This window comes from Mycteria americana, chromosome 17 (assembly GCF_035582795.1).
Source record: "Mycteria americana isolate JAX WOST 10 ecotype Jacksonville Zoo and Gardens chromosome 17, USCA_MyAme_1.0, whole genome shotgun sequence".
Taxonomy (NCBI): Eukaryota; Metazoa; Chordata; class Aves; order Ciconiiformes; family Ciconiidae; genus Mycteria; species Mycteria americana.
The window spans coordinates 4,164,145-4,191,615 of NC_134381.1; the positions used below are offsets into that span (position 1 = coordinate 4,164,145).

The following is a 27,471-nucleotide window of genomic DNA, read 5'->3' on the forward strand; positions in this document are numbered from 1 at the left end:
ACAAAGAGTAAATTACAAGTAATATGTTCTCCAATGTAAGCAGTAAATATTCTTGTTGAGAGCAAGGAGTTCACTTGTGAAGGGAGAGACCTTTGATATCTGTGGATGGGGATCAGGGCATCACTTGCAAGGAGGGTGCAGAAATCTAATGGCAGGTTCTTCTTCCAAATCAGAGCAAATATGCAGGCAGAAAAGTAATTACAGGAATGGGAACCTGCCCGTGGCTTGGAGGCTGGGCTCACGCAGTGGGGGAGAGGGATCCTAGACATCTCAGAAGACTATGGGAAGCACCAAGGCAGTGCTTAAGCATTTTGGTGTGGTTTTGTCAACTGTTGTATTTTCCTGAAGAGGAGGGTGCAGTACAGAGAGACCCAGACAAAAGCTGTGTTGAGTTGGGGAATTCTTCCCAGGGCAGTGACACATGCAGGTGGGCTGACAGGGTGGCTAACACCTGCTTTGGTCAAGAAGGTGTTAATGAGAGCTAATTGACTCCATGAGCCTCCACCTTGCTCTGCTCCTGCAGGCATGTGCATTGGAGAGGAAGATGAAAGGGAGGGTGGGAAAGGAAGGTGGTTATGTTGGGAGTGGGTTGTTGCATGCTAGGAGAGGGTCTGCAGTAGGCGCTTTGGTGTGTAGTGGGGCTCAGGTGTCTGGATATGCTGATCCCTGAAGGTATGGAGGGAAACTGAGGTATAATGTATTGTTTGGGGTGGTTGTAAGGGAAGCTGAGGGAGTATGACTGCTTATGGTCATTTTTTTTTAATTTTTTTTTAGCTACTTAGTCAGTTCTGACTTGTTTAAGTACCCAAGTGGAAAACACTGAAGTAACGCAATAGTTCAGGCTCATACTTATCTGATGTTTCCTGTTGCGTGTGACTCTGAGTTGAGTTAGTGCTTTACTTCTTCAGCCAAAGACTTTCTCTGGTCCCTATCCACATAAGTAATCAATAGTGATGACTACAGGGTGAGTGAAGACATGTCATTCTACTATCTGAGCCTATTGGCTTGATTTCTGAAATTCCTTATAAATCCCAGCTGTGTGGGAAGGCTGTGCTGTGGCAGATAGCAGCCTTCTGCCACGCTCCTTTCTAACGCCTGGAACACCGCTCTCAAAGAACTGCAGGGTGGGCTCCCAGCTCTCCTTGGCTCTATGGCTGCCTGTCCCAAAATGAACGGGGAGGGAAAAAGGGAAAGAAAATAAGAAATATTTGGCTTTGCTGAAGAGCCAGATGGGAAAGCCCATAAAGGGGAAAATAGTGACAAGCCAGCAATGTCCTGGCTGACCTTTATTTTCTCTCTGTCTCACAGATCAGAGATTAATGACATATAAGAATGGGGGGGATGGCAGCGCAAAAAGAAATAACACTTTCTCAGTGGTATTTTTTTATTGGAGTCTGGAAGCTAGCTGGCACCATCACTTACTCATGACCTCTTTGACAAAAGGTGTCCTAGTAGCCCCTTTGACGCAGGGCGCTGGTAGGGAGCTCTCTGCTCACTGGAGGATGGCCTCACATGGTGCAGTAAGCCCTGGGTGGGTTACTAGCATTCATGCTAATTCCTGTGGCTCGAGGACCAGTCTGGTAGCCAAGAAGACACACAGGTTGGCCACTGTATCCATATGGGAGGGAGAGAGGGTGTGATAATGTCTTCTGATGAAGGTTCTTTCGTGTGGTACAGGTTGCTGAATGATAAACAACTGGAAACATGAATGCTGACACAAACTGTCATGTTCCAAAGCTTCGGCCAAAAAGGAGAACCTGTCCCAGACTAGACTGATCTCATGTCTCCTGTGCTCCAGGTGATTGCCGCAGCCCCAGGCTCAAGGACTTTTCTCATCTTCAGGTTGAAACGCCTAAGAGTGCTCTTACGCAGCAGGCAAAGAATTTAAGGAATCTGCCCCAGGAAACTGAAGGAACAAATAATACTGAATAGTTTGGAAAGTGATTAGTCTGTTCAGGGACCTGTTACTCATGAGTTTAATACTAAAGGGAATAGGTATGGATGTACCCTCTGAAACCATTGCTACGGTGGATGTGAGTGTGGATGCAACAGGATAGGAGGGAAATGAAACATGCTCATGCTCTCCCTAAACAGTACCTTCTGCCACTATTGTTCAAGAACGGTCCTCAGCAGACCATTGGTCTGATATTTTAGGATGTTCCCTATGTCTCTAAGGGTCTTCAGTCTTTGATTTATTGGAGAATGCTCTGTCTGGGTTACTGACTGGCAGCATGGCTTGTATCAATCCGAACAGGCCTATTAGGAGGCATGGGCTCTGTCTGCACTGCTTGGCAAAGGGAGACATGGTGCACCTGGTGCACCCTCTGGGAGCCTGGGCAGAGCACCCTGTGGTTCCTGCCTGCTCCCTTGGCAGGTACTTCCTTCCACTGGAGACCAGGGGAGAGGTGAGATGGGTCTGTGAAATGGTTCCTTCCTGGGTCTTACTCTGATGCGTGCTTTCCTGTGCTCACCAGTTGTCTGTAGACATAGCAATGCTCTTGGCTCCTGCAGTTCCTGTCATGTAGAAAGCTCCAGCTCGGAAGAATCACTTTCTAGTGGAATGACCCTTGAAGGGGCTCTGAGAGCCTCTCTGGAGTGTGGTTAGGTCCTTTTGGGAAGGAACCCTTTCGCCAGAAGAACCAGCACTGTGAGGACCCTGTCTGTCCCCAGGGATGTTGGAAACAAATCTCACTTCTGAGTGCAGAAACCTTTTCAAGAACTTTCATTGAAGCTGCTGTCTCCTCACACAAACCCCTTATTTTGCCAAAGTGGTGTTTTTGGAGATGAGCCCTGAGCTGAATTAAGTGCACTGCATACTGCCAGTACTTTACTTCTAATTAAGATTAAAATATTCTTGGGGGTTTTTGCCTCTGAGTGACAAAGAGCTGCTTACCCACCACTTGGGGAAAGCAACTGAAGGTGGGATATTCCCAGATTCTGGGTAGTGATTCCTGAGGCCAATAAAGGCTATCAGAACACTTCAGAGAGGACTAGGAGAGGGTTTTGCGAAGCATGAGCTGAAGCTGTTAGTCTTCTGCCGATTTCTAAGCTGTGTAAACATAAACCTAAATTAATGAGCCTTGGTTTGGTTCCACCAGATCTGACATTAGACAGGCCTTAACATACAATGGAGGTAAAATAATTTAATTTGTATCCTCTGCTGCAAAGGGAAGAGTGTCCTGTGTGGGAGCAGAGGGACATTGGAACCTTTGGAATTGGGGGATGCAGTTCCTTCTGAAGGGATAGTAGAGGGGGCAGAGAGCAGAGACTATCTTGAGGTGCCACAGCCCCAGTGTAGAAGTTATCAGTTAGCTTCTCAGCCCACCAGAAGATGGCCATAAACCCATTAATTATGAAATCAAGACAGTTAGCTTTAGCTAACTGGTAATGTTAGCTAACTGGTAACAGGGTGCAAAGCTAACTTGAAGCTTTGCATCCTGGTAATGTACATACTTAAAGGGAGGGTGGAGAAATGACATAGTTCAGAACCACTGGGCTTGGGGTGGCCCAGGAACCTGCCCAGTGTCCCCTTTCCCCTGCTCTGGTTGTGTGGTGGCCTGACTTGGGTTACAGAAAGACAGAGTGCAGGTGGAAGCAGTCCTTGCTGCCTATCTGCAGGGTATTGGTGGCACTGCTGTCACAGCCAACTCACTCCAGCCATGCTCATAGCATGCATGCCTTCCTCTGGGATTTTCCAGGAGAAAATATGCAGGATATGCAGGAGATCAGTCCTATGCTTTTATCCTACGTGAGAATTAGCTGCAGCTGATGGGTAAAGAAAATGTCCTTTTCAATCCTCCTTACCTCACCTCACCTCCTCTATAAAGAAGTATAAAGGGATGGCCTCTGAAGGTAAACTAATGAGATGCCACCATGCATAAGGCAGCGGTAGCAGAGCTTAGGGAGTACAGTTCTTAGGGAACTGTCTAGTTTCAGTGGACCTAGAGATTTGTACACAGTTATTGGAGTTTTCCATATGCTGTAATATCTTTCCTACCTTCTCACCAGATAATTCAGTAGCAAAGAGGAAGAGTCTCACTCTATAGCAAAAAGCTGTTTCATATCTCCTTGTTTTTGTTCTAGAGATTCCCCTGATTTACATACAGATGTCCCACTTCCTTTTCTTCAAAAAGTGAAGTCATCTTGCTAAAGGGCTAGGGCATGGGCAGTGCTTGCTGCTAACTATCTCTTTGAAAGGATGTAATTTTTCATCCTTTGCTTTCAGGCACTGATGAGAGGAGGGAAGTGTAGTGAGCAAACATCTATTTTGTGTGATTTCACAGATAACCATGCCCTGGCAGCTGTTGGCTTGATGATGTCTTAATAGATCTCTTCCACTTTGGCCTCTGCATGCAGAAATGTGCCTCTCTATCCTGTCTGCAAAGATTGATTCAAAACTCGGGAAGATGTTGGTGTGCCTTTACAGTCATCAACTGGCTGGACCATCAGCAGGGAATGTTGAACCTCTTCCCCTCCTGGCATATAGGACAGTGCTCTCATTTAACTAATGAATTTATTCTCATCAAATAAGGCAGGGGGAGAAGGGGGAAAGCCATGCTTTGCTGTCATGTTGATTGCCGAAGGAGAACAGCCATGCGGGCTGGTGCAGTAGCCAGCTTCAGGCTCTGATTCTGGGAAATGCTGAGCTGCCTTTTGGAGGCCACAAACAGAGCTGCCCACCCAAACAGGCACTCGTTCAGCTCAGAAACGAAGTTCAGTGTGTGATTCCTACTTCTTAACCTCAGCTGCGCTGAAACGTTTCTAAGCTCTCTGGAATTAACAGAGAAAGGGAAATGGCCCCGGAGAGAGTCGCCCCATCTCTGTTAGACTTCAGAAGAAGCCAGACTAACGCCTGGCTTGCAGGCTGCAGGTTGGAGCCACCCCTTTAACCTCAGCTGACACCCGCGAACAAAATTCATTACTGTAGAAAACAGAATTATTTTTTCCCTTGGGCATATTTTACAGAAATAGCAATTGATGGGGCTGGTCAAATGCATCCTACTGCGAGACTTCGGAATCTAGTTAATCCACACGAAGTCCTATTTTTCTGAATCATAAATGCTGTTCTGCTGAAATGTTCTGAAATTCTAAAGAAATCTCAAAACACAGTGAGGTTTTACTAAATAATCTTATTATGGTTGAGCAGAAAGCAGTTAAATGGGAGTTTTTCATTCCAAAGCAAGGTACATAACCTTTGGGATGCACTTTATTATTTTATTTTGGGGATAGGGTGTTGTCAGTGAGTTAGGCATCCTTAAAAATGAAGATGAGATTCAGCTAGTTCTGTTCAGAGAGAAAAAAATATCTGTGTGGAATTGAAAATTACAGTCCTAGTACTCAGTCATATGTCACTGGAGCAAAATTCTCTAATGAAAGACTTTATTTTAAAGGCTCATGAAAACATCTGCACCTTGTCCTCAGGTGAATAGGGCTGAATTTCACTGTTCTTGAAACGTTAGGTTTAATAATTTTCTGCGTGTGTATTCTGTATGTGATTAATAGCTTGGACAAAAAACCCCTACACATCTGAGAAAACATGTATAACACGCAATACACGGCACGCTTCAACCACTCTGGCACGGGTAAATGTCTGCCCTTCCCAATTGTCAATATGAGCACTCGGTGGATGCTTATTAGCATAAAGAAAGACCTAGGGATAAATATGAATCAAATGAAATGCTTTTATTTTTCGCTTTATGACACAAAGCATGTTTTAAAGAACTATTTATAAACTTCATTGTCAGAAGGCATCAAAGTTATTTTCTAAAAGAAATAGCTGTTAAGTATAATAGATCTAAACTTTATACGATGATTTTTTACAATTTCTCTTACATAAAATTAAGACATCTATATGTACAGTACCAATAAATATGCAGCAAACATTTTCAGTGCCTTTTTGACGTTTTAATATAAAACTCTACAATCAATGAAAGAACATAGCTTGATTTGTGCAAGAATGAGAACATCTGGAAAGCTAGTTCATAATTCAGCAAAACCCAAACACTCCTGACTTATGGTGCTTAATAAACCAGGTTATAACTTCTCAGGCAATGTCTTTCATGCTGTTCCAAAGGATTTAGCAATAATACTTATAAGGCAAAATGAATTTGGAGCTGTCACTGTTGAAAAACTTGGCTCCTGTTTTTGCACTTTTGAAGAGATTCATCCCTAGCTTTGGCACTAGGTCTTAAAAAGAAACTGAACAGTGTAGTCCTCATTTCCTTTGAGAACCTGTCTGACAGATGCTGAGTGTGTTAGAAAACACGGCCCTCATTCTGCTGCCTGTCCGTGAGCTGAAATTTTTATAGCATAGGCTCTTCCTGTGAGTGCAGATCACTTCCACTTCATCTCAGCTTGTGCTCCATCCTGCAAGATGCTTAGGAGACAAAGTCTCCATGCCCTGCCAGAGTGAACTCAAAGCTCTTCCCAAAAGCTGGATGTATTAACTGTGACATAGAACTTGTCCCCAGCTTGGAAAAGGGGTCTTCATGCAAGAACAAAGCTGGCAATTAGCAGATCCAGCTGTGGTTGGGCATCTTGGCCAACAGATGAGAGCTGGGAACGTTAACCTCTCATGGGTAGTGTCCTATTCTGCAGGGTGAATTTCATGGAGCAACAACTTCATCGTATGAAAGAAATGTTCTCCCTTCTCTCAAGATGTGTGTCCACGTATGTATTTGTTAACGCTAAACCCTATGGGGGTTCTGCCCAAGCAGTAGCTGGGCAGCTTTATCCAGCTATCTGAGAAAGTGAGTGCAGTGCTATTATCACTTTCACTGAGTGCTGCTATTATCATCTTACTTGCTAGAAAAATACATCCCTCTGCAGCCCTGGGAGAGAAGCACCTCTGTTATCCCCACCTTCCCTAGCATGCGTGGCCTTTCAGAAATGTACATCTGTCCCCGCACCTCGCTAGAGAGGAAGCCTAGAAATTTGTTAAGAGTAGATACCTTCTGTATGATTAAAGGTAGGTAAAATGAAGCACAATGCTTGTGTGGAGGGACTGTATGTGCCCGTCTGTTTAGACCACAAAGATGACGTTAACTCAAGCTATTACCCTATACGTGCAAAGCACAGAGTAAAATGGCAATAAAACAAGTGAATACTGCTTAGCTCAAGTTAAAACAGAAAAATAATAAAACCACAATTTGCTTCTGCTGTTCTTTTAAACGTGAGGTAGCTATTGGATTAAAAAAAAAACCAACTCAAATCTTTTTGGTGTTATAGGAGAAAGCGACCCAATTCCTACTGTCTAATTAACTCTTGGCTGACCTACAGAGGCTGCCACTCACAGCCTAACAAAGCATCTCAGGTATTTGCAAGTGGATGGAAACCAGAGTAAACATATGCCCTCCACCAGAGGTTTCAAGTGAAAACCTCCCTTGAGCCAGAGCATGGAGCCCTTAACCAGAAACCTCTTCTGAAGCAATTTAAATACGATACTCTGAGTTCAAGCCAGGAAAACAACAGAAACTGTGGAAATACAAAATAATATGACCAATGGGAGAATGTTTCTCAATTCTGCTACTGGAAAGAAAGAATTTGCATTCTTGGCAGCAGAGGAATTGAAGATAATGCCACCCAGGATAAGAAGGACATGGCCGGTGGATGCTGCTGTGTAAGGACACAGCAGGTGGATGCTAAAAGTGTAAGGACAGCAAAGCTCAAGCTAGAACAGGGCTAAGGGTGCCCAGAGCTCTGCTGCCTTCAAACAAGACTTTGACCCTCATTTGGCGAAAATTTCCTAGCTGGGTTATGCCTGGCAGCCAGGAGCTGAGCAATTGGAAACACTCAGTTCCCAAGCTGCCAAGGTGCTCTTATGTGTGGTTGTAGATAGGGCAAACCTGGCTTTTTGGCCAGGTGGTGATTTTCAAAGGTGGCTGGGATGATGTGGTTCCTGTCTCCCTTGGGTGCTCAGCGGGGAGCATCGCTCACCGACTGAGTGGGCTGAGAGTACAGCTACAATGCAGTTTCTGATGAGCACAGCTTTTTCTGTAGGACTTTCTTTTTCAAAATAGACTGAGAAATAACAAAAAAAGGGAACCAGCCATTCCCCACGCTGCAAAGAGGAAAATGGACTGAAAAAGAAAATCTGCTCAACGTTTACATTTTTCCTTTTGAAACGCAAGTCTCTAAGCCCCTGGGGGAAGGCCTGAATCCAGGTTCACTCTGGTGAGGGACCTCTAACCATGTGTAAAATAACAATCACTCATACATTAACACGCAACCAAATAGGTTTCTTATCCATCAGCATTATCTGGCTGTATTAGCAGATTGCTCTTAAGTGTGTTATTTGGTTAGTGTTTCTGGAAGGGGACCAGGATCAGAAGTTGTCACATTAGTTAACTTGCGTTTTTTATTATCGTAAAACTTGGAAGCAAGAAGCTAAGTCAGTTCGACTGGTGAAGACACACATCAGTACTGAAGCACAAGACAATATACAATCACTTATATGAAAATACATTACAATAGCAAAATGCTATACTGGTGTCTAATACCCAGATCTGGGCAAAAATTCTTGACATTTTCTGATTCTTCTAAAGAATGAATTTTCTCCTCATTTCTCATCTGAAATGATGGGCCACTCAGGAGATTAATAAAACAAAGCAGGGTGTGGTCAGTTATACCAGAGGTGAAAAATGAGATTCCTTCAAAATTCTGAAATTCCTTCAAAATTCTGAAATATCTGTGTTGAAAATCACAAGTGAATACCTTAATCCATTCCACTTGGTCTGTGCTGCAGTTCAGTGTAACCTGGTAGCATCCCTTTGTACCAGGGGTCTGCTCATCCTGATATCCACTGAACTCTTACGTCCAAAATCATCCCAGCAGCATCCTTTTTGTCAATTGGGTTATGTTTTGCTAAGGAATGTGACCTTCAACTTTCCACCTCTAGACCCCAATCATGCCAACATACATGTGCTGGAGATGGTCCATGTAAGCTCTCCTTGATTTGGAGGGTTGGTCCTATAATGGTGTAGTTGAGGGTAAATACAGGTAAAACTTTTTATCCACTTTAAATTTGAGCAATGTAGATTTTACTCCTCACATACACCAGATAGGAAACCGAGCTCATTTTTACAATGATATATCCCTTTAGCTACATGCTCAGGACTAAGTACAGCATAAGTATATGTTGGTAAGATTGGAGCTGTGATCCTTATAGCTTGATTTAAATTTAATTCTGTATGTATATGGAGAGAAAGTTAACGCTTATTTACCAATAGTTTTTAAGGGGAAAGGAAGCAGTAGGTAAGTGAACCATTTTATGAATTTGGGTTATATTTAGTGTTAGTTTTTTGGGGATCAAAGAGGTTAGGGAAGAAGAGAATTCCTAAAAACTAAAATATTTTGATCAGACTTAATTAAAAAAAAAAATCTGTTACTTTTTCTTTCAATGTTTTTTTTCTGAAAAGTGCTTAATTTTTTTTTTCCTCCTAAGAAATGTAAGGGTCAAAACCTGAAATCGTATATTCTTAATTCATTTAGTATGAGCTGCCTATTTCACCCTTTTTCTCCAGCTTGGATTTTTTCTTATAACTGTTTTAGTTTCACATCCACCCAAAACAAAACATATTTTCAGTTTGACCACAGACTGAAAGGTCACTTGTTCACATGACCAGATTTCATCATCTTCTCATTCAATTGAAAATGCTGATGCATATGCATTTTCACATCTCCAGAAATTATTTACGTTAAAGAAATTTTTCTAATTCAATAAACACAAATTTCTGAGAATACTTGTGTCCTTATGTAGCTTTGGAAAAATCTGAGAATCCGCAGCTTGGGTTCAGTCTGTTTGAGATATGTCCCTTTAAGCTTGACCTCTGTCTCACTTAAGTGGCTTTACTCTGACTTCATGCCATTGACTTCTGTGGAGGAATATCTGACATACAACAGGGTCAGAATCGGCCCCTGCATACTTATTATATTTGCTGGTCACTGTTACAGAAACATTATTAGCACTGAGAGGGGAAAAAAGGGAGAAAGAGAGAATTTCTACTAGGGTAGATGTGTGGATTAATATGCCTGCACCACTTTAAAACAAGTAATGCCAGATATATTACTTTATGTCATATAAAATGTGCTAGTGTGCTAATGTGCTAAAAGCTGGTGTGTATAATGGGGTGCAAAAGCTTGATCCAACTGGACTAAAATAATTATTTTTGTGCCATGGATAATGGATCAAGAGAGTCACACCTGTAATGGAGCTGCAGCAGGCAATTTTTTTCTTGTGAAAATTATCATTAGTGTACAGTGGACACAAATTACGTGCCTTGTGGCAGAAAAGGCTCATTATTGACAATGGGCTTCCTAGAACTTCTATGGAATATACACAAATATATGTTTGTCTATGTGTATGTATGTCCCATAGAAGGCTCTTTTATTGTATGCTAAATACTGCATTCACCACTCCTCTACCCAAGGCCTCATATTTTCCATCGTTCAGTGCACCAGGCATTAAGTGATGGTGACTTTAGATACAATTTTTATGGAAATCTGCTGTACAAGCCCATCAGGATTGTGTTATGGCCTCAGAAGAATGCTACATCATCTCATTTGTTGAAATAAAGAGCTTTCTGAATTTCTGTAACTGTCTCAGAACAGCTAGAATTTGCACTCCAATGTTCTCCAGGGATAAACCAAATTCATGCTATATAACACTTCACAGAAGCATTCCTACCTAGTTGCTGAGAATCACCTGTCCTGGACAGGTCACTTTTAAGTCTGCCCTTTATAAGAGTTTTGTGTGCTAGTCACCTAAAGTGCTTTACGTGGTGGCCTGCAAGAGCTGCAAATTTCATGTTTTCATGAATTCAGATCCTATTTTGGGCACATAACTAAGGGATCAGAAGCTCAGAAGGACTCTATGTGGGGCGCTGAGAGAACACTTTAGAAAATCTGAGATATGGAAAGTCTTAGGGTTTCCCAGAGAATAACCTTGTCTTGGTCTGCCAAGAGAGTGAGATTTCACCAGCTTTTACCGTGGTGTGGGGGGTTTCTGAGCAGTAAGAACAGCCCTGCCAAGGAGCTGAATCACAAGACACTCTTTCTGAGAAGTTACAAGGCCAGGTCGTGTGTGCTAGGTACTGAATGGATACATGGGGAATAACTGCTCTCGTCTCAGCCAGTTTCAGCTTAAAAGAAAAGGCAGAACAGGTGGAGGAACCACAGGAGTAAGGACATAAAGATGGAAATGAATCTAGCTAATAAAGACATAAGAGGATGTTTTCGCCAAGAGTGTTTGCACCTGCTAGCAGGATCATTATCTTTACTTTCTGCCATCCTAACTTGTTTTCAGATGTCAGTTTTCTCTGTGCACTGGGGTGATTATAAGAGAGAAGTCACGTGTAGAAAATTAGATTTGGACAAAGAGGTGTCCTTATACCTAATGGACAGGGCCAAGAAGGCAGGAAAGTGCCTGTGGGAGAATGGGATCAAGAGGACAGTTGAGATGTGGATGTGGGGAAAATGAAGGACGAAGTCAAAGAAAGGATGGGAAGGCAAACTGTAATGAGGTTTTCATGCAGGGACATTGTCAAGGTCTCCTAGATGGGCAGTGTTGTATAGGGGACCAACACCCAATGACTAGACTCAAGGAGAATCTAGAAGCAAGAAGGACACCCGCTGAGGAAAGAAGGGCAGGGCAAGATGACAATCTCCGAGATTTTGTGATGTGTTTAATGCTGTCTCACTGTAAATAAAGCAGTGAAGGACTGAGATCTACTATGGGACCCAGGCACTGCAGAATAGGGAAGGATGGTCAAACAGCCTTCTTTTCTGAGATGATTTACTACATAAAAGATCTGCTAGTTTTAAGAGGTATAGAAGGTGCTTACACCAAGCCATGAAGAGGCAGCGATCCTGGTATTGCCTGGATCTCCCACCTCCTCCTCTGCTCCTCTCCTCCCTTCACCCACAGTCTGCCTTGGCCTTTCTCTATGCTCTACACTTCAGCTGTGCTACTGACTTTTCCTTGTCAGCTCAAACAGAACTTTATATAGCAATAAATTGTCTCCTGCTAGGAAGAGGCTTGCTGTGGACAAAGCAGCCTGGTCTCATTGCTGCTGGGACTGCGATATGGTCTTTTATAGCTGGGCTGTCTTCACCAGAGAACTTCTCTGCCTGTTTGAGCTCCTCAGCTACAACCTGCCATCCCCAGCGCTACCTATTCCCCAACCTCAGTGTCTCCCTGACACTAACAGTGTGCTTTTGGGTCCCACCGTGGCTTTGAGTGGAAATGTTAACTAGACGATCAAGCCTTGCTGTCACTTCTGGCCAAGAAGTGGAAACTGGAGAAAATCCAATGAGGTGAGGCAGGAAAGAGAAAGAGTTGCAGAGAATGAAGCCTGGTTGTTGCAGAACAGCTGGGTGGTAGGTTGTCAAGTGTGAGACCTCCTGGCAGTTAAGAGTGTAAAGTCCAAATCTACAAGAACATGACTTGAGTAATTGCCAGTGATGTATTTATTGTGGGAGGAGAAGGAATGCTGGGGAATTTCCCTGAGAGGCAGTAAGGTCTATGAAAATAAATAAGTGCAAGGTGGGAAGCTAAACACTCCTGAGCTCTGCACCTGGCCACGGCATGCCATGATCGTGTCTTTGGATCTTTTGACCTTCTGTAGGGACTACTGGTTGCCAGCCTTCACCCAGGGATAGGCTGGGGAGCCCTTTGTGGTTAGGGGACCACTGCAACATTGGCAATGGTTGCAAGGGGGAGCACCAAGACACTGATTTCTTTAGTTGCACTTGCTTTGTATTAAACATAACGGAAAGCAAAATATTGCAGAGGTTTTCTCTTGAAATTTCAGTGGTTGATTTAAAAAGTGTGGAAAATTTTGCTGCACGTCTGTCTCTGTCTTGTCTTTTCTGTTTTCCTAATGTTAGGACCTGGCAGGGAGATTCCACTTTCATGATGAAACAGAAAGTGTTTCTGCATGTTCCCTAGAAATTTTACATAAAGGTCTGAGGCTGTATATTGACTTAAAGAACTGTAAAACAATTTCTTGGGGAAAAAAAAGATTTCAAGTAGCTTCTGCAAAACACAAGATATAATTTTAATCTACTTTACAGGGAAGTTGGAAGGGATTAATTAAGCAGTTAATGATTAATCTGAGCTTTATGTTAGTGCAAAGTACGGAGCAAATCTATTCACAAGGAAATGATGAAAAGTAATTACCTTTTAGAACTGAGAATCTGAAGAAGGGTCATGCAAAACTACACTGGAAGTGCTGGAGAAAGTTCAAAACACTTTTTTGAGTTGAGGAAATTGTGCATTGGAGGTGGAATTAGTGATGTAGCCTAGCTGCAATATTCAAGATCAATATTCCTACCCACAGGTATAAACTGTTCCTCCTTAGCTTACAAAGTTTGAAGAAGAGCTCTCAGTTTTTACTTTCAAAAATACATTTTTTCCTCCAATCTGATTTTCATTTTTCTGGTTTGGTTTTTTGGTTTGTTTGTTTGTTTGCTTGTTTGTTTCAATTCAGCCTGTGGCTTCAGCTTTCCCTACCCCGTAATTTAAGGCTGCAAGGAGCTGCAGGGGAGTGACAGTACACAAGAAGGATAACAGCACAGAGTTGCGCCCCGATGCATGCCCACAAAGCCAAGGTCCAGCAAGGTCACACTAGGGCCCTGAAGGGAAGCTCCCACCAGCTGCTGCCAGGGACCTACAGTAAAAAGGCACCAAAGAAAGTTTTGTGCTCCTTAGTGTAATCCACCAGCCTGATGTTGCTAACATTGACCATTAGCTTGTCTCCTACTTCTAAGGAGACCACAGCACCCAGATAAATGGGCTGGAACCAGCTGTTTCCCTTTTCACTGAGGGTCGTGGTGCTGGTCAGCAGCTGGGTGGGCTCAGGGTAACTGTCAGTGACTTTGGTGATGATCTCAGTGACAGAATTTGTTTTACTGTAACTTTCAATGGGCCCTCGGAACGTGACCTGAGCATAGACATAGTAGTCCCCAGACACAGGTATCACCAGTGCGTTGCTGGAATAATTCAGATTGTTCTTGGTAAAGGCCAAGCCTCGCTTGTCTTCCCACTGCAGGATGGGCAGATGGTTTCCCACGGTGTTGGTGAGATCTTGTTTCTTCACTGTGGGACGAAGCGAGAGGGAGAAGAGATGGGTTAGTTTGCTACAGGTAGGGATATGCTGCTGAATGCAACATGAGATCTCTACTCCAAAGGGCAAGCGATTTAAATAGGGTAATCAAAATCCTAGGACAGAACTGTTCTTATTTTACAGCTTGAAAACTGAGGCAAAATTGGCTGCAGGCCAACTGTCCAGTGATATTTTTGGAGGGTGTCCATATAGGGTGTCCAGATCTGAGCAATCGTGAGTGAAAGCCAAGGATGCGTTTCAAGACCTCGGCCAGTGCAGGCTGCCTGAAGGGGTAGGCTGTGACTGGATGTCCTGGTTGTGGGCCAGATGCCAAATGATGAGACTGTCCTTCCTAAAGGCTGAGTCTCATGGCACTGTGGAGCAATACAGACGGCTTTACTCTGCAAGTCCAGGGTGCTATCTTGCCTATTTACAGAGTATAAATCTTGTCATTAAGTGAAACCAGTGCTGGGGCAGTTGTACACATGGGTACCATGCCTGTACCTAATGGTTTGGGAGAGTAATAAGAAATACTAAAGCATCATTTTCGTCAGTAGTGATGGATTGCAATTATGTTTCTTAGACACTGCTGTGCTTGCAAAAGTTTCACAATGATCAGCATGATCTGTCACCAAGCACTGAGACACTTGAACTTCTCTTCCTGCTAAGTTGCTTCTGAAGGATGTTAGGGTTTGTTAACTCTTGTGCCAAGCTTTTCTTCCTGAGTGTTCACAATGAAACCTTTTGCTGTAGAATTTGGTTTACCAGTGTCATTTGATTTTACCGAAAACTCGGAAGACCCCACTGTGCTTCAAGAGGCCCAATTCCAAAGCAACACATTATATTCAAAACAACTTTTAATCTCTTTTTTTTTTTAAATGCTTTGCTGGAACAAAACACTAAGCTTGGTGTTAGCCTCTGCTTTCTTCCAGACTTTTTCCAGTCTTGTGGTTAGCTTGATTACAAGCAGAGCTTTAATCCAGACCCCAATGTTAGTCTGATCCAAGCCAAGGGTACTCCCCAGGCTGCAGAGGTCTCGGGGAAGAATCAGGGAACTGCTGCCCTATTCCCTTCGCCTCTCCTCCACCATTTTAATTTCTCTCATGTGACAGCCAGGAGAATAAGCCCTAACACTTATTCATTTTTCTGCAGGGAAGTGAAAGATTTTTCTCTGCTCTTTCAAGACTGCCACATAAAATTGTTGTGGTAAAACAGAAGCTGAGGCAGGGAAAAGGAAGAGGATAAAAACCATTAAGATTCTGCCAGGTATTAAAATGAACCTGGAAAGTTAATGTTAAATGCTGAGAAAGACTGAGGCAACATTTCCTGATTTCCAGGAAATGAGACCTTTTTCATGAGCTTGAGTTAATGTTTGAAGTTGATTTTGATTCAGTATTTGGGGAAGGTGTGTGTGTGCATGGGCAGGTAGGCAAACTGAATGCAGGTAAAGGAAAGCTTTGAAATTCTCTTGGCAATAACCATTAGGTTTATCCTGGGTGAAATGAGATTCAGAAAAACTAATGTGCTCAGCTCCCAGTGGCATCTATTTCGCTCTCATTTCTAGCAATAAATAATCCGTAAGGAGACAAGAAGCTGTTAGGAGTACAATTTCTTGCATATTCTCTGAGTAGCACAACAAAACAATGGCTGTTTTCAGCCTGCCTGTCAGTGCTGTTGACGTATCAAATCTTTCTGATCTTTCCCCAGGAGGCAAAGTACATGAGGAGAGTATTTCTGTGTGGGAGAACGATAGACAGGGATTGTGATAGCAAGCCAAGTTAAATTATTGAAGTATTATAAGGACTATGAGGCTTAGAGCCAATGGAGCTCTGTCTGATACAGAGAAGAATAAAAGAAAGTGAAAGTATTCATGGTCTGCCTTCATCCTCATCTACCTCTTGGGTGTCTAGGGACTGGTCTGTGTCCCGGCATAAAACTAAAGTAGCATTTGGGTCACTCTAAGGTTTACAAGAGCTTGAAGTAATACCTCTCAGAAATAAATTGGTAGCAGATGAAATCTTGTTTGGGATGGCAAGGACCTGAAAAGATCAGAATATTTCCAGAAAATGTCCTGGGCTCTTTTCCATCTTGGGAATTTTTTGGGAAAACTGAAGAGAAACTGCATGGGAAATATTCTTTTCCGTGTGCAGTGACGCATTTACAATGTCAATGACACTCAATTCTTCAATGTTTCTTATAACTAGCAGGCTTCTCAAATGAAGTATGTGATTTCATAACTTCTAGAATTAGGCAACTCTAAGTTTTACAGCTACAACCTCCCTTTTAGGTTAAAGCTCACTCTATTGATGCTCTCTACTTTCGAGTTAATTTTTCCCATGCTTTTAATACAGATCAAGAGGAAAAATGCATGTTCAAGTGCCTTTGAATACAGTATAGCTCCTTTTCTAGCAGCAGTTGTACTTAGTACTTCTCATTTATTTATTTCATAAATATATGGAGCTATACTTCCTGCAAATATACATATTATGCAAATTCTTGAATTAAATAAAATCTGCTTTTAATAAGGGATCATTGCTACAGTTCCTTCAATTTTCCCATCCACTATAAATTTTTGGCATCCCTTACCTGTGGAATTACTTCTCCTTTCCCAAAATCCCTTTTGGTTTAGTCCCTTGCTGGAGAATCCCTGTTGCTTGGCAGCTTTTGGGAACATTTTGTAGCATATTGCTGAACTTGTGGGTTTTCTACAATTCTTAGTCCTCACCGGTGTGAGAGCCTGATACTGAACGCTGTACTGCGGGGCCAGACTCCTGGTCTCAGCAAGAGTTTAGAGTCTGAGTCTCCTGTTGGAGTAAAGCCCTTGTACAGCACGTACTGCAAAGTCCCGTGGCTGCAGGGTCTCTGTTGCTCAAGATCATCACCTGGGAGTTTAATAACTGCCCTTAAAAGGTCATTACTTCCAACAATCAAGTGGAACCAGAAAGTGATGTTCTACCCAGATTTAGTGGAGCGCTCAGATACCACGGTTAAGTGCGAGCCAGGTACTTGATGGGGTTTCTGCAAGGTAGTTCATCCAGCCATGCCACAGGCTGGTGACAAGAAGGAATAGGCATTGGTCTGCATCTTGACCCAAAGTACAACCAAATAAGTCAGAGAGGGGATGATGGCATGGCATGGTGCAGTCAGCACCAAATATGCATTAGTGCACAGGAGAGAATGGGGATGGAGAGAAGTCCTAGCTAGGTATTCACATGGATTGTGCCATTCTTCACTAGCTATAGCCACCCTGGGACAGGAGATCTTCATGCCGCTTTGGATAAGTTCAAAATGCTCAGCGTGTGTTAAAAAGGCCAAGAGCAGGTGGAAAATTCATCATAAAGTAACAGGGACCAAAGCATAGAGTCATTCTGCTGCTGCTAATTCAGTGGTGCATTCCCATGAAAGTACTGTGGCTAGCTCTCATTCCTCTCACTCCTCTCTCTCACCTTCAGAATATATGTGCCTAAAACTAGAAAAAGACAGAGAGAATAGAGATCTGGAAGACATTTCCTACAAGTGAGAGTTCGGAGTTCACCTTCACTTTGAAAAAGGTACCTGAGGTGGGGGAATGTAACAAAGATCTAAAGAATAATTATTCCTTTTTTACTTTCTATGCAAAAGTCATGGTTTCTGAGAAGACCAGGGTGGCACCCAAGAAATTATTATGCAGCAAGTTTAAAATAACAGGATATATTTTCTGACTGCGATGCGCTGTTAAGCTTCAGAACTCATTGCCACAGGTTAGAGCACCTTGGGCTAAAAAAAGGTCAAAGATAAGCTCATGGAAATTAGCTTCCCTGATGGCTACATAGCACAGCAGCCTGGGTATAGCCTTTTTGCCCAGAAAGGAGTGATAAAATCCCCTTGGGTTTTTCCTCTTCATGCTTCTTGCTATGGCCAACAGTGACTGGCCTGAAATGGCAGGTTGAAGAGGATGGGCACCATCCCGGGGAGACTGCTCGGGAATGACGGCAAAGGAATTTTTGCAAATGGGGGGCCTGAGGAAATCTGAAGAAAACTGGTGCTTCCCTGCGGCAACTGGAGTTTTGTGCAACCCAGGGAAGTTCCCATCAGCAAAGCAGTGCTTCAGCTGCTCTTCTGAGTCAGCTGCACAGGGAGCCTCGGGGTCTCTCTGCCATGGGGGGACTCAGGGCAAACACTAGTGGACATGGTCCTTTTGCTCTTGCAAACTGGCACTTAAGCAAAGATGTGATTTTGAACAAGGACAGGTCAGTTTTGGAGCTCTAGCAACCTGCATGCAAAAGGAGATGGGTCCAAGGATGTGCATTAGGAAGAAGCCTGTGGATCAGGGAAAGTAAACTATGCTGAGAAAGAAATCAGCCCTGAAATACTGATTGGTTTAACCCTGTAGGTGAATCTGTGTGAAGCATCGTGCCACTTCTTGCATGCTTCAAGTTACTAAAGTGCTCCCCTGGGACAACACACAGGGTGTTGGGGAAGCCTCTGCAGTGAGCTGTATTTTTCAGAGGTATAAATTGCCTTAGGTCAGAGCAGCTGGAGAGCCTTTCAGCACTCAACTCCATCACATGGGAACCATCCATGAACTTTTTCCTCTTCTCTGGTAATACCTAAATTTTCCAGGTGGGTGTAGCTGGCGAGGATGGGGGAGGGTTCGGAACAGTGTCCCTGGTGTGATGACAGCTACACCTTCAAGGCTGAGGTGGTGGCCTTTGCAAATGCTGGCAGCCCCTCGGAAATGTATGGCAGCCCACTCTGCAATATGGCTTTGTGATAGCACCTTCCTGACACAAGATAAGGGCTTGGAGGGGTTCAACTGGGCATTACCCTTCCCTTGCTTGCTCCAACGTGTGTTAGAGATGATCTCAGTGAAAACAGGGAGCGATTCAATGGCAATATGGTGTGTGTGGCCCAAGTCAGGTCTTGCAGAAAATTAAGGCCTAAACCTGGTCTTATTTGACCTGGTTTTGCTCCAAAACTGGTAGCTCTTCCCAATTCACTTCTCTGTGAGGGCTCACTTCAGCTCTTTCCCCTGCCTCTTCTAGGGGATTCAGCAGATCACTACGATACCAGGCACCTATTTAAGTTCAGCTACAAGAGCTGCTCATTCAATGAAAGAAACGGCTTGAAAAAGTGGCAACGTTTCTGTCAACTACCTCCTTTGTGGGCCCTTTTCTACAAACACAGGCTGCAGTCAATCTGTCATGGTCAACAAGGCAAACCTGATGATTATTTTTCCCATGTTTCCTGCAACACCTGATCCTATGAGATCCATATAAACCAAGATTATTGCACCACAACACCTGCTGTAATACCCGTGGGAAACACTTCATTTTTGAACAAGCATTACCTGTCAGGTGCGCTCTTGGCTTTTCTGCACTGGAAAGTGTATCTGTAACTGAGGGAAAAAAAGAAAAAAAGTGTGTAAGGATGTTTGCTGCTATTCAAGTCAATGAGATGTGAGTGGTGATCGATGCTGCCAAGGAAATGTGTGCAGCCCCTTTCCATTTCTGCATACGTTTGAGTCAGAAGTTATTTGCTGTGATTATTTATTGACACCACTGAGGTAATAAAATCCCTTTGCAAATGAGAGAGCTTGTCAGGCCTGCTGCAGTGTTGACAGGGCACATTGAGGCCATGCCTTAAATTGCTGGAGGGTGAACCAAGGGGAGGTGTGGTGCGCATGGATGAGAGCGTGGTGTGCATGGGCTCCCAAACCCATGCTTTTGCATGTTCAGGGAGTTATACTGATCTCAGAGAGGTGCTGGGAAGGGCTGTGCCTGCACTAGGAGGAGCGAGCGTGCACAGCCCTGGGGTTAGAAATGCTTGCACTTTCGCTATGGCCGCAGTTATCTCCCTGCATCTTGTCACTCAAGTTTGCCTCTGTCTGCCCTGGCTTGTTTGGCCTGGGAGGGATTCGGGTGGTGAGAGCGGAGGGCAGGCGAGGAGGCATCTGCCAGCAATGTGCTGCGGCAGCAATTGCAAAACCTCGGTAAACAAAGGTGTTCGGGATGGGGGAAAAGACTGGCAAACTTACCAGTATCTAATGCCCGTTGCTTCAGAAAGTGAGAGCCCCTCTCTTCTGTGACCTGCAGGAGAGATTTACAAGCAGTTAGGTCAGGGCTCCAGGGTGTACAGTACCTCCACAGAAGGTCTCGTTTGCATTATCCTAGAAAATGGAATATGCTACAGTAATATTATCGTGTTCAGCTACCACTTTTATGTAAAAAGGACAAGCCCTGACAAGGCTTTGCTTCATTGCGAGAGTTTTCTGCTGTTTGTTTGAAACTGCCTGCGTTTCTGAAAGGGTGCCAGGAACAGGACCTGGGCTCCTGTGGTGGTTGTGTTAAACTCCAGTCTTGTTCAGAGGCTGGACAAGCCCTTGGCATAACTGGGAGAGGACTGGTAGAGGGGCCAGTGTGAATTAGCTATTGCTAACCCCCCTTTGGGATGGTGCCTCCATCCAGCACTGCTGGAGCACCTCTGCTGCTTAGAGACTCTCCTGTCCCTCAATCCGTGCAGAGCAAACAGAGCAACGTGAATGATTCTTCCCTGTCTCAAGACTCAGCAGGTCTGAGCGTTCACAGGTGCAAAAGTTCATCCATAACACCAGCGAAGAGACTAACTGAGGTGTGTCAGCTACAGAGCTGCTGTTTCACCTGCTTTTCTTTCTGCATCTGTGTTATTTCAGACAGTAAGTCTGTTGCTTAGGTCCGTCTTGAATGTTGGGTAGCCTCCTTGGAAGACAGAAAGGAGCTGAGCAGGTCTGAGAGTGCAGCTGGCAGAGGCTGAGCTCTGCGGCACGCTGACACTGTACCGAGGGAAGGCGGGGTGATTCGTGTTTCCTTGTCCCTTACATTGTGTTCTAGAGCTGAACACCAGCACACTCATAACACATCCCTGTGCCAACATGCATTTGCATGGCAGCAGGGCATGGCCCTGGGCCGTGCCAAGTGGTTCTGACGTTTAGGTCGAGCAGTTCAAAGGGAAGCTGCTGTCTGCCTGCCACATGCCTACCAGGGCTGGTCCTTCTGAATCACACTTGGGCACAGCCAGTGGCTTCTCGCCAAGTGCCAGTCCTCTTATGGCAGCCTGTAAAGCAGCACGGCTCCTAAGTGGAGGATGCTGCAGGATGCTGACACTGGGTCTGGCCTCCCTGGGATGTGAGGAACATCCCTTACACTTTCCCCAGGACACAGTTCGTTGTGGGTCTATGCCAACAGTGTGGTTGCGGAAGCAGACGGTCTGGGTTATGTAGCCAGCTCAGGATTGACTATCAGGGTTGTTAGGAACCCCTATCATGCAACGTTTGTCAGGAGCACGCTGGTGTGGTATGGTGTGTTTTATGGACAGCTACAATAAATACACTGAGTAGAGTAAACTGCCACTGATCATCTTTCAGCTAAGGATTTGATGCACGTTGCTTAATAAACAGGCTGAAATAGTATTAGCATGTAGATGCTGAAGCTATCTCTTGTGTCTCACACAACTTCAAATACTGCAGGAGAAGTAGAAAATAGATAATTTTTATTGGCCAGGGGAAGGAGAGTGTTTGTGGGAGAAGAGTCAGGCTGCCTGTGTTTGGGGCCTGCTAGCTACTCTAGTAAGCCCAAGGATACTTCAATGTTTTACTAGCAGTAAACATCCATGTGCTCCTGCAGAAAACCATAATTTCTAACATAGTAGCTCCAGTGTGTTGGAAAAAAATGGAGAAGGAAAACTGCAGGGAAAATTCTTTTTTTTTCTCCCTTCCCCACCTGTACACACATATATAGCCCAGCCGTAGGAGTCTGCTGCTCTGCAGGAAATGTCATCTAGAAGAGACAGTGGTGCAAAAGCTCAGTGTGCGGCTGACAGAGAGAAATGGTGTTGCGCTGTCAATGAGATGTCTGGGCCTTTCATTACGACTAATGACTTTCTCCAAGGTCCTGTCTGCTTGCTGTGGTGTCTAAACATGACTGTACCTTTGACGTGACAGAGTCATAGCCAGGTGACTTTGTCCTTCCCCTGGTGGGAAGCACAAGATCGGTGTGGAGGATTTCCCTCAAACACTCCCCCTTGCTTTTGGCTAGATGTATATGCATATGAGTAATTTACACCATTATTTATGTGACACTTCCTACATATTTATCAAGTGACATTTTCTAACAATGGTAAATACTGCAATGAGCTACAAATCAATCACAAACCTACGTTAAATCGTGTAACTTCAGTGGGACTGTTTACATATTTAAAGCCTAACCTCTGCTAAAGTACTTTACATAAACTTGGATGTTGCAATACAAACAGAGGTGATGGGAAAGTGGGAAGGATATCAAGAAGAATTCTGCTTCTTCATAAAAAATAACAAAAAGGTTTTGACTAAAAACTGGGAAGAAGCTTATTATGTAACTTCAATTTATTTGTTTCCAAAGAAGGCCAGATGGAAACTCGAGGTGCAGGAGCTGCATTCATAGATGCTAAAGGACAGTGTAGTGTAGTAGATAGAGCAGGGTGCTGCAAGGTGTGAAATTATCCTGTTGCTTGGCAAAGGTAGGAGATGTTTTTTCCATAACTGTGCTGTTTGATAAGGATACAAATGTAAACCTCCTGTAGAAAATATTGTAACACTAGTCAATGCTACATAATGGCCAGGTATTAGTAATATTTATCGTAAATAGGCACAGATGTTGTACATTGACAGTGTAGATGAGGTGGTGAGGGAGAGCTAAGCAGCATAAGCCAACAGAGAGATCATTTACACAATTAGGGTTTTTCTCTCTTTTCCTTTCTCGCTTAGCTGTGATTCCGAAAAGTTCACAGCATGGCTTCAATTTTCCCTTTGGTTACTGTGGAGAGACTGTAACCAGCACTGAGTGATGCTGAAAATCCCACCTTACAGCTGACTTGCAGACAAACAACATCTCGGACAGCCAGTTCTAATTGCCCTGAAGACTGCGGTATGCAAAACATTTCTATATTGTTTTGATACCAAGAACGTCCAAAAGCCCCACTGTATTTATATCCATATATTGCTAAAGCCAAAAAGAAGGGCTGAACATCCCCTGTTCATGCGCTTTGCCTCTTGCACCTCCAGGAAGGGCCGGGGATATCCAATAGAGAACTGCCTGGGAAGAGCAGCTTGGCACTGCGGGCAGAGAGATTAATAAGCAAAATATCCCCAGCACCTCCATCCACTCCATTTTTAGCACAAGACACTGTTTTACAGCAGGGTCTCTGCAGGCATACACAGTACATACACCCACAATTTTGCTAGCTCCAGAGATGCTGCATGGCCTGGGCTAGGCATTTTTGGTAGGGGCCTGTCCTGTGCCAGTAAGAACTGGCTTCAATGGGAGTATTTTGGCTGGACTATAGTGCCCAGTGTAAGCATGTGCCCCGGGCACGTGCTCACTGGCTTCTTTGCCCACAAGGACCATGTGCATCAAGCAGCGATGGCCGGTCAGGAGTTATACTGCTACGGCTTTTGGAAGGGGAATCCCACACACCTGGGCCTAGGTGCAATGCTCACTGCTCTTCCCCAGGCATTTCTCCTTCCCTACAGATCAGGAAGCCATTTCAGGTTCTCTTTCCCATTTGGGCAGGCCATTAGGGCTTCTGGCTCTGCATGAATTATGGTTCTGACAGTCCTTTTCCAAGCTTTGTTGCTAGCTTTCCAGCTTCATCCCTTTGGGCATAATCCAGGTGGAGCTGCTAGGACTTTAAGGTCCCTCCTGTACTACAACAGCTCCTTTCTCCGTTGCAAGGCTGACATGGCACACAGGTTCATGTGCAATCCTTTGGACAGGTTTTGGAACTTCCCTTTATGCTGCTTCTGGTCCTGCCATGCCAAATATGCTATGAAAATAAGACCAAGTACCAACATCTCCAGGCCACAGGACTTGATGCTCTGCTTTCTTGGGCTAGCTAAGCAGGTTGCTAAGGCAGCCAGCGATGCTCTCCTGGCTGCTGTGCCGTTCCCTTGATAGATTTGTGCACTCAGACTGAAACTTGGCTTCCCTTTGGGGAAGGACGCACAGCACTCCTGGCCCTTCCTCTGGACGGGCACCACTAGAGCCTGTTATACGTTTGCTGCTAATAACCCAAGCCATGCGTTATTGCTTAAAGAATGCCATTTCCTCACCTCACTCTGTCTTGAAGCACAAAAGAAAGTGGAAAGTGATTTCTATTTTCAAAAGGAAAGCAGTGTAGTGAGCCTGGAAGGTGTCCAGGGAAACCATCATCAGACTTGAATTATTCATGCAAGACACGGTATACCATGAGAGAGAGAGAAACGGTGGCTCACATGTTGCTGTAATGACACAACTTGCCCTGCTTTTCCCTGAAAGGGACATTTCTAGAGGAAAAGGTGAGTTTGTATCCCTTCAGAGACAGAATGTGACACCATGTGCGCCCACATAGAAGAAGAGATGAATAAACCACCTCACCCTCAGGCAAATTAAAGAGGCACACCCCTGTTGCACAAACCTTCCCTGGTTCCCCTGGTCCTCCTCCTTGCTCCAGGAAGGACTGGCTCAGGAATTTACTACGTCTGCTTCTCACCTGCTCAGCTGCCAAGTCCCTCCCTCCTCCCAGGACTGTCCCCAGTGCAGAGGAAGTTGATAATCTGGTATATGTGGGCTGAGCTCCAGTCCTGGGGTAACAAGAGGACTCCTCCTGTGGGCTTGGTGCTGCAAGGCTCAGCAAGCGAATATGCATCTGGTGCAGCCTTGGGTCTGCCCACTTGCTCCCAGTACACCCAGGGCATCTGCACCCCAAAACCAGTGCCACACAGAGCTCTGGCACATGCGTCTGGTCCCAACCTAGTCCTCCTGATTTGGCTATCAAGGGGGCACATGAGGAAGGCATCCTTTAGCAATTCAGTTCTGACACTTCAAATACGGAAGGAAATGCACAAAGACATTTTCCCGAGAGCCTTTATGCCCAGAAACATTCCCATGGACTGAAACAGGCTACAGCCATGCTGAGCTGCAGGACTGAGTGCCTGGGCTCAGCCCGTGACACAGCTCTTTGGGGAATCAATAGAAAGCTACACAGGCAGGCAGATTTGAGCACCCATCTGTGCTCTGTTGCTGGACAACACTGGCGATACAGTCAGTCACCAGTGGAGTGAATGAAAAATTCAGAAAATGCAGGATCCAGTTGAACTGTAGCTGGGCACTCCACCCACTGGCTTGGCACAAAGGCAGCGGGCAGCCGGCCAGCTCCGATGATTTTTGTCTTCCTCACTGGGACTCGTAGAGGCTGTAAGTCATCTGATCACCTCATTACATCACTGCGGGAATACTATGCACTAATAATTCAGTGCATATGCATGGAAATACACACTAGCATAGCCCAGGCTAGGGCAAATTTAATGGCTATGTTGCGCTTTTCCTCTTAAGTAGACAAACCCAGTCACAAAAATACTTTCCTCTGCTAACTCTGCCAACAGGGTCAAGAGCCAGGAACACATTAGTCCAATCAAAGAGGCTAACATTTTATTATTATTTCACTTTAAGATCATTTCAAGAACTGAACTGTTCTGTTTTGTACCATCTCACAGGATGCAAACAAAGAGCAATGCAGCTGAGACTGCCCAAAGAGCCTCTTCACTCTGTGTGCACTGGCTCTAGATGGCCTAAATAGCAGTAACAGGGTCAGTGCAGTAACACGTGCACTTTCACCTGTGCAAGAAGTTGGCAGATTTAACAGCCTAAGGTACTGTGCAGGGCTGCTGCATCTCCTTGCAGCTGTGCACAAAGCTATAACCAGATAACGCAGAAGATGCTGCGCCCAGAAGCCAGCATCGCTTGCGTGGGAGACGCTGGCTGTGCAGGCTCGAGGTCAAACAGGGCTAGCACATCTCTGTGCAGCCAAGAGCGCGCACGCGCGCGGCCGTGGGTACAGCTGTCACGCTGTCTAAACATCCGTAGGCTAAATGTGTGCAAGGTTAGAAATCTGCCTTCGAGGCCACTTACTAACACTGCTTTCTTTCGCTGTTCCGAAGTGAGCGTATAACAAACAGGTTAATTAGTTGGGGAATTTCAGACCTGAAGCTAAAATTCAAACCTTAATTCCTCAGACCTATATGCGGATATGCATCCGTCTAGCATGGGGCAGTCCTGCTGGATTCATAGTCTACTGTGGAAATAGGCACTTGTTCGCAGTCTGGCATGAGAAGGAGTGGGGTGGCATAGAGGAGCATTAGAAGCAGCCATGCCAGCAAGCTTGTATTGCTAGGAGTAAAGTGAATTTAGCTGTCTGTCAAAGAAGAAGAGCTGAGAAGATCCCTGGATCTAGAGAAAGTTTTGATGGGGAGTAAAAAATGGGATGCAAAATTTAGGGTCAGACTCCTTAATTGTCTCAAATGGTATCTCTGCAGGAATTTGCATTAATAATATATGAGAGCTGCAGCTGTCTGCCCAGTGATGGGTGATGGGCACTGACCCACTGACATCAGCAGCACGGTCAGCAGGTATTTGCTGAAATAGGGCACTGGGAGAAGGAGTTTCAGATTTAACCTAAAAGAAGGGAAGAAAATGTGCCATAGTGTCAAAATCTGGCTGAAATCAGTGGAGAGACACTGATTTCCATCAACTAGTGAATTTTCTTAAGCGTTTCCTGCAGCATGTCAATAAAAGTTTTAAAGTTTGGAGTTGTACTGTGACCTTAGTGAAATTAAGACAAGAGGAACAGAAACCGTTAGTTAAAAAGACCAAACAATAATAAGATCTATCCCAGGCAGATTTGCTCTGTGTAAGGAAGAAGGAACGTTACAGTGAGTTTCCCAAGTTCCCTTAAACAGGAGAAACTCACAAAGAGAATAAAAGAACCAAACAAACCCAACCCTGGAGACACGGGATGCGGTGCTCTCCTCCTCGCAGGGTGGCAGGACAGAAATCAGCCATCAGTCTCTTACCTGGACGGTGCAGGAGCTGGGGGCTCTGAGGTTTCCAACAAGCAGGTAGGCAGTGGGCAGCGTCAGGACCAGCACGGAGAGCAGGCACAGCAGCACCATGCACCGTATCCTCCTCAAATCCTCCCTGAGGTGCATTCTGGAGGCTTGATTGGTCCCAGGAGCTGCCTCCTCGAGGGTTATCTTGGCCACACGGTCCATGCCGGCGCCTGGCATGTGAGCTGCTGCTGCTCCTGGATGGGAACGGCAAAATCTCTTCTGGTGTGTGCCCTGCATGGACACCCCCATTAAATAAGAGCTGCCCCGAGTGTGGGAAGGCACCGACACACACACACCCTCCCTCCCAAGGAATGCACCGCCTACAATAGAAACCTAGCTCAGGGAAAGGGAGCACTGCAGCTCCCCGAGCTCCCCGAGGTGCCTGCTGAGTGCCTCCGTCTGGCTTTTTTTCCCCCTCGCTGTACAGAAGGAAGCTAGGAAAGTCCCAGTGGG

The 27,471-nt window shown here is 44.8% G+C and overlaps 1 protein-coding gene across 1 annotated transcript; it reads right to left on the bottom strand.

Moving 5' to 3' along the window:
- Positions 1–12,449: 12,449 nt before the first annotated feature.
- Positions 12,450–27,243, bottom strand: TNFSF15 (TNF superfamily member 15). The gene is made up of 4 exons (XM_075519516.1): positions 26,983–27,243; positions 20,119–20,170; positions 19,432–19,479; positions 12,450–14,095 (listed from the first exon to the last, which is right to left on the bottom strand). Exons 1-4 carry the CDS (start codon positions 27,193–27,195, stop codon positions 13,668–13,670), a joined length of 741 nt encoding a protein of 246 aa, XP_075375631.1. The 5' UTR covers positions 27,196–27,243; the 3' UTR covers positions 12,450–13,667.
- Positions 27,244–27,471: the final 228 nt, after the last annotated feature.

Excerpts from the sequence above, each read along its gene's own strand:
- TNFSF15 (XM_075519516.1), bottom strand. The coding sequence starts at position 27,195 with ATGCCAGGCGCCGGCATGGACCGTGTGGCCAAGATAACCCTCGAGGAG. Across the intron at positions 20,171-26,982 it reads CCAGCTCCTGCACCGTCCAG|GTCACAGAAGAGAGGGGCTC; the intron begins GTAAGAGACTGA and ends TCTCTCCTGCAG. Across the intron at positions 19,480-20,118 it reads GCAACGGGCATTAGATACTG|TTACAGATACACTTTCCAGT; the intron begins GTAAGTTTGCCA and ends TTTTTCCCTCAG.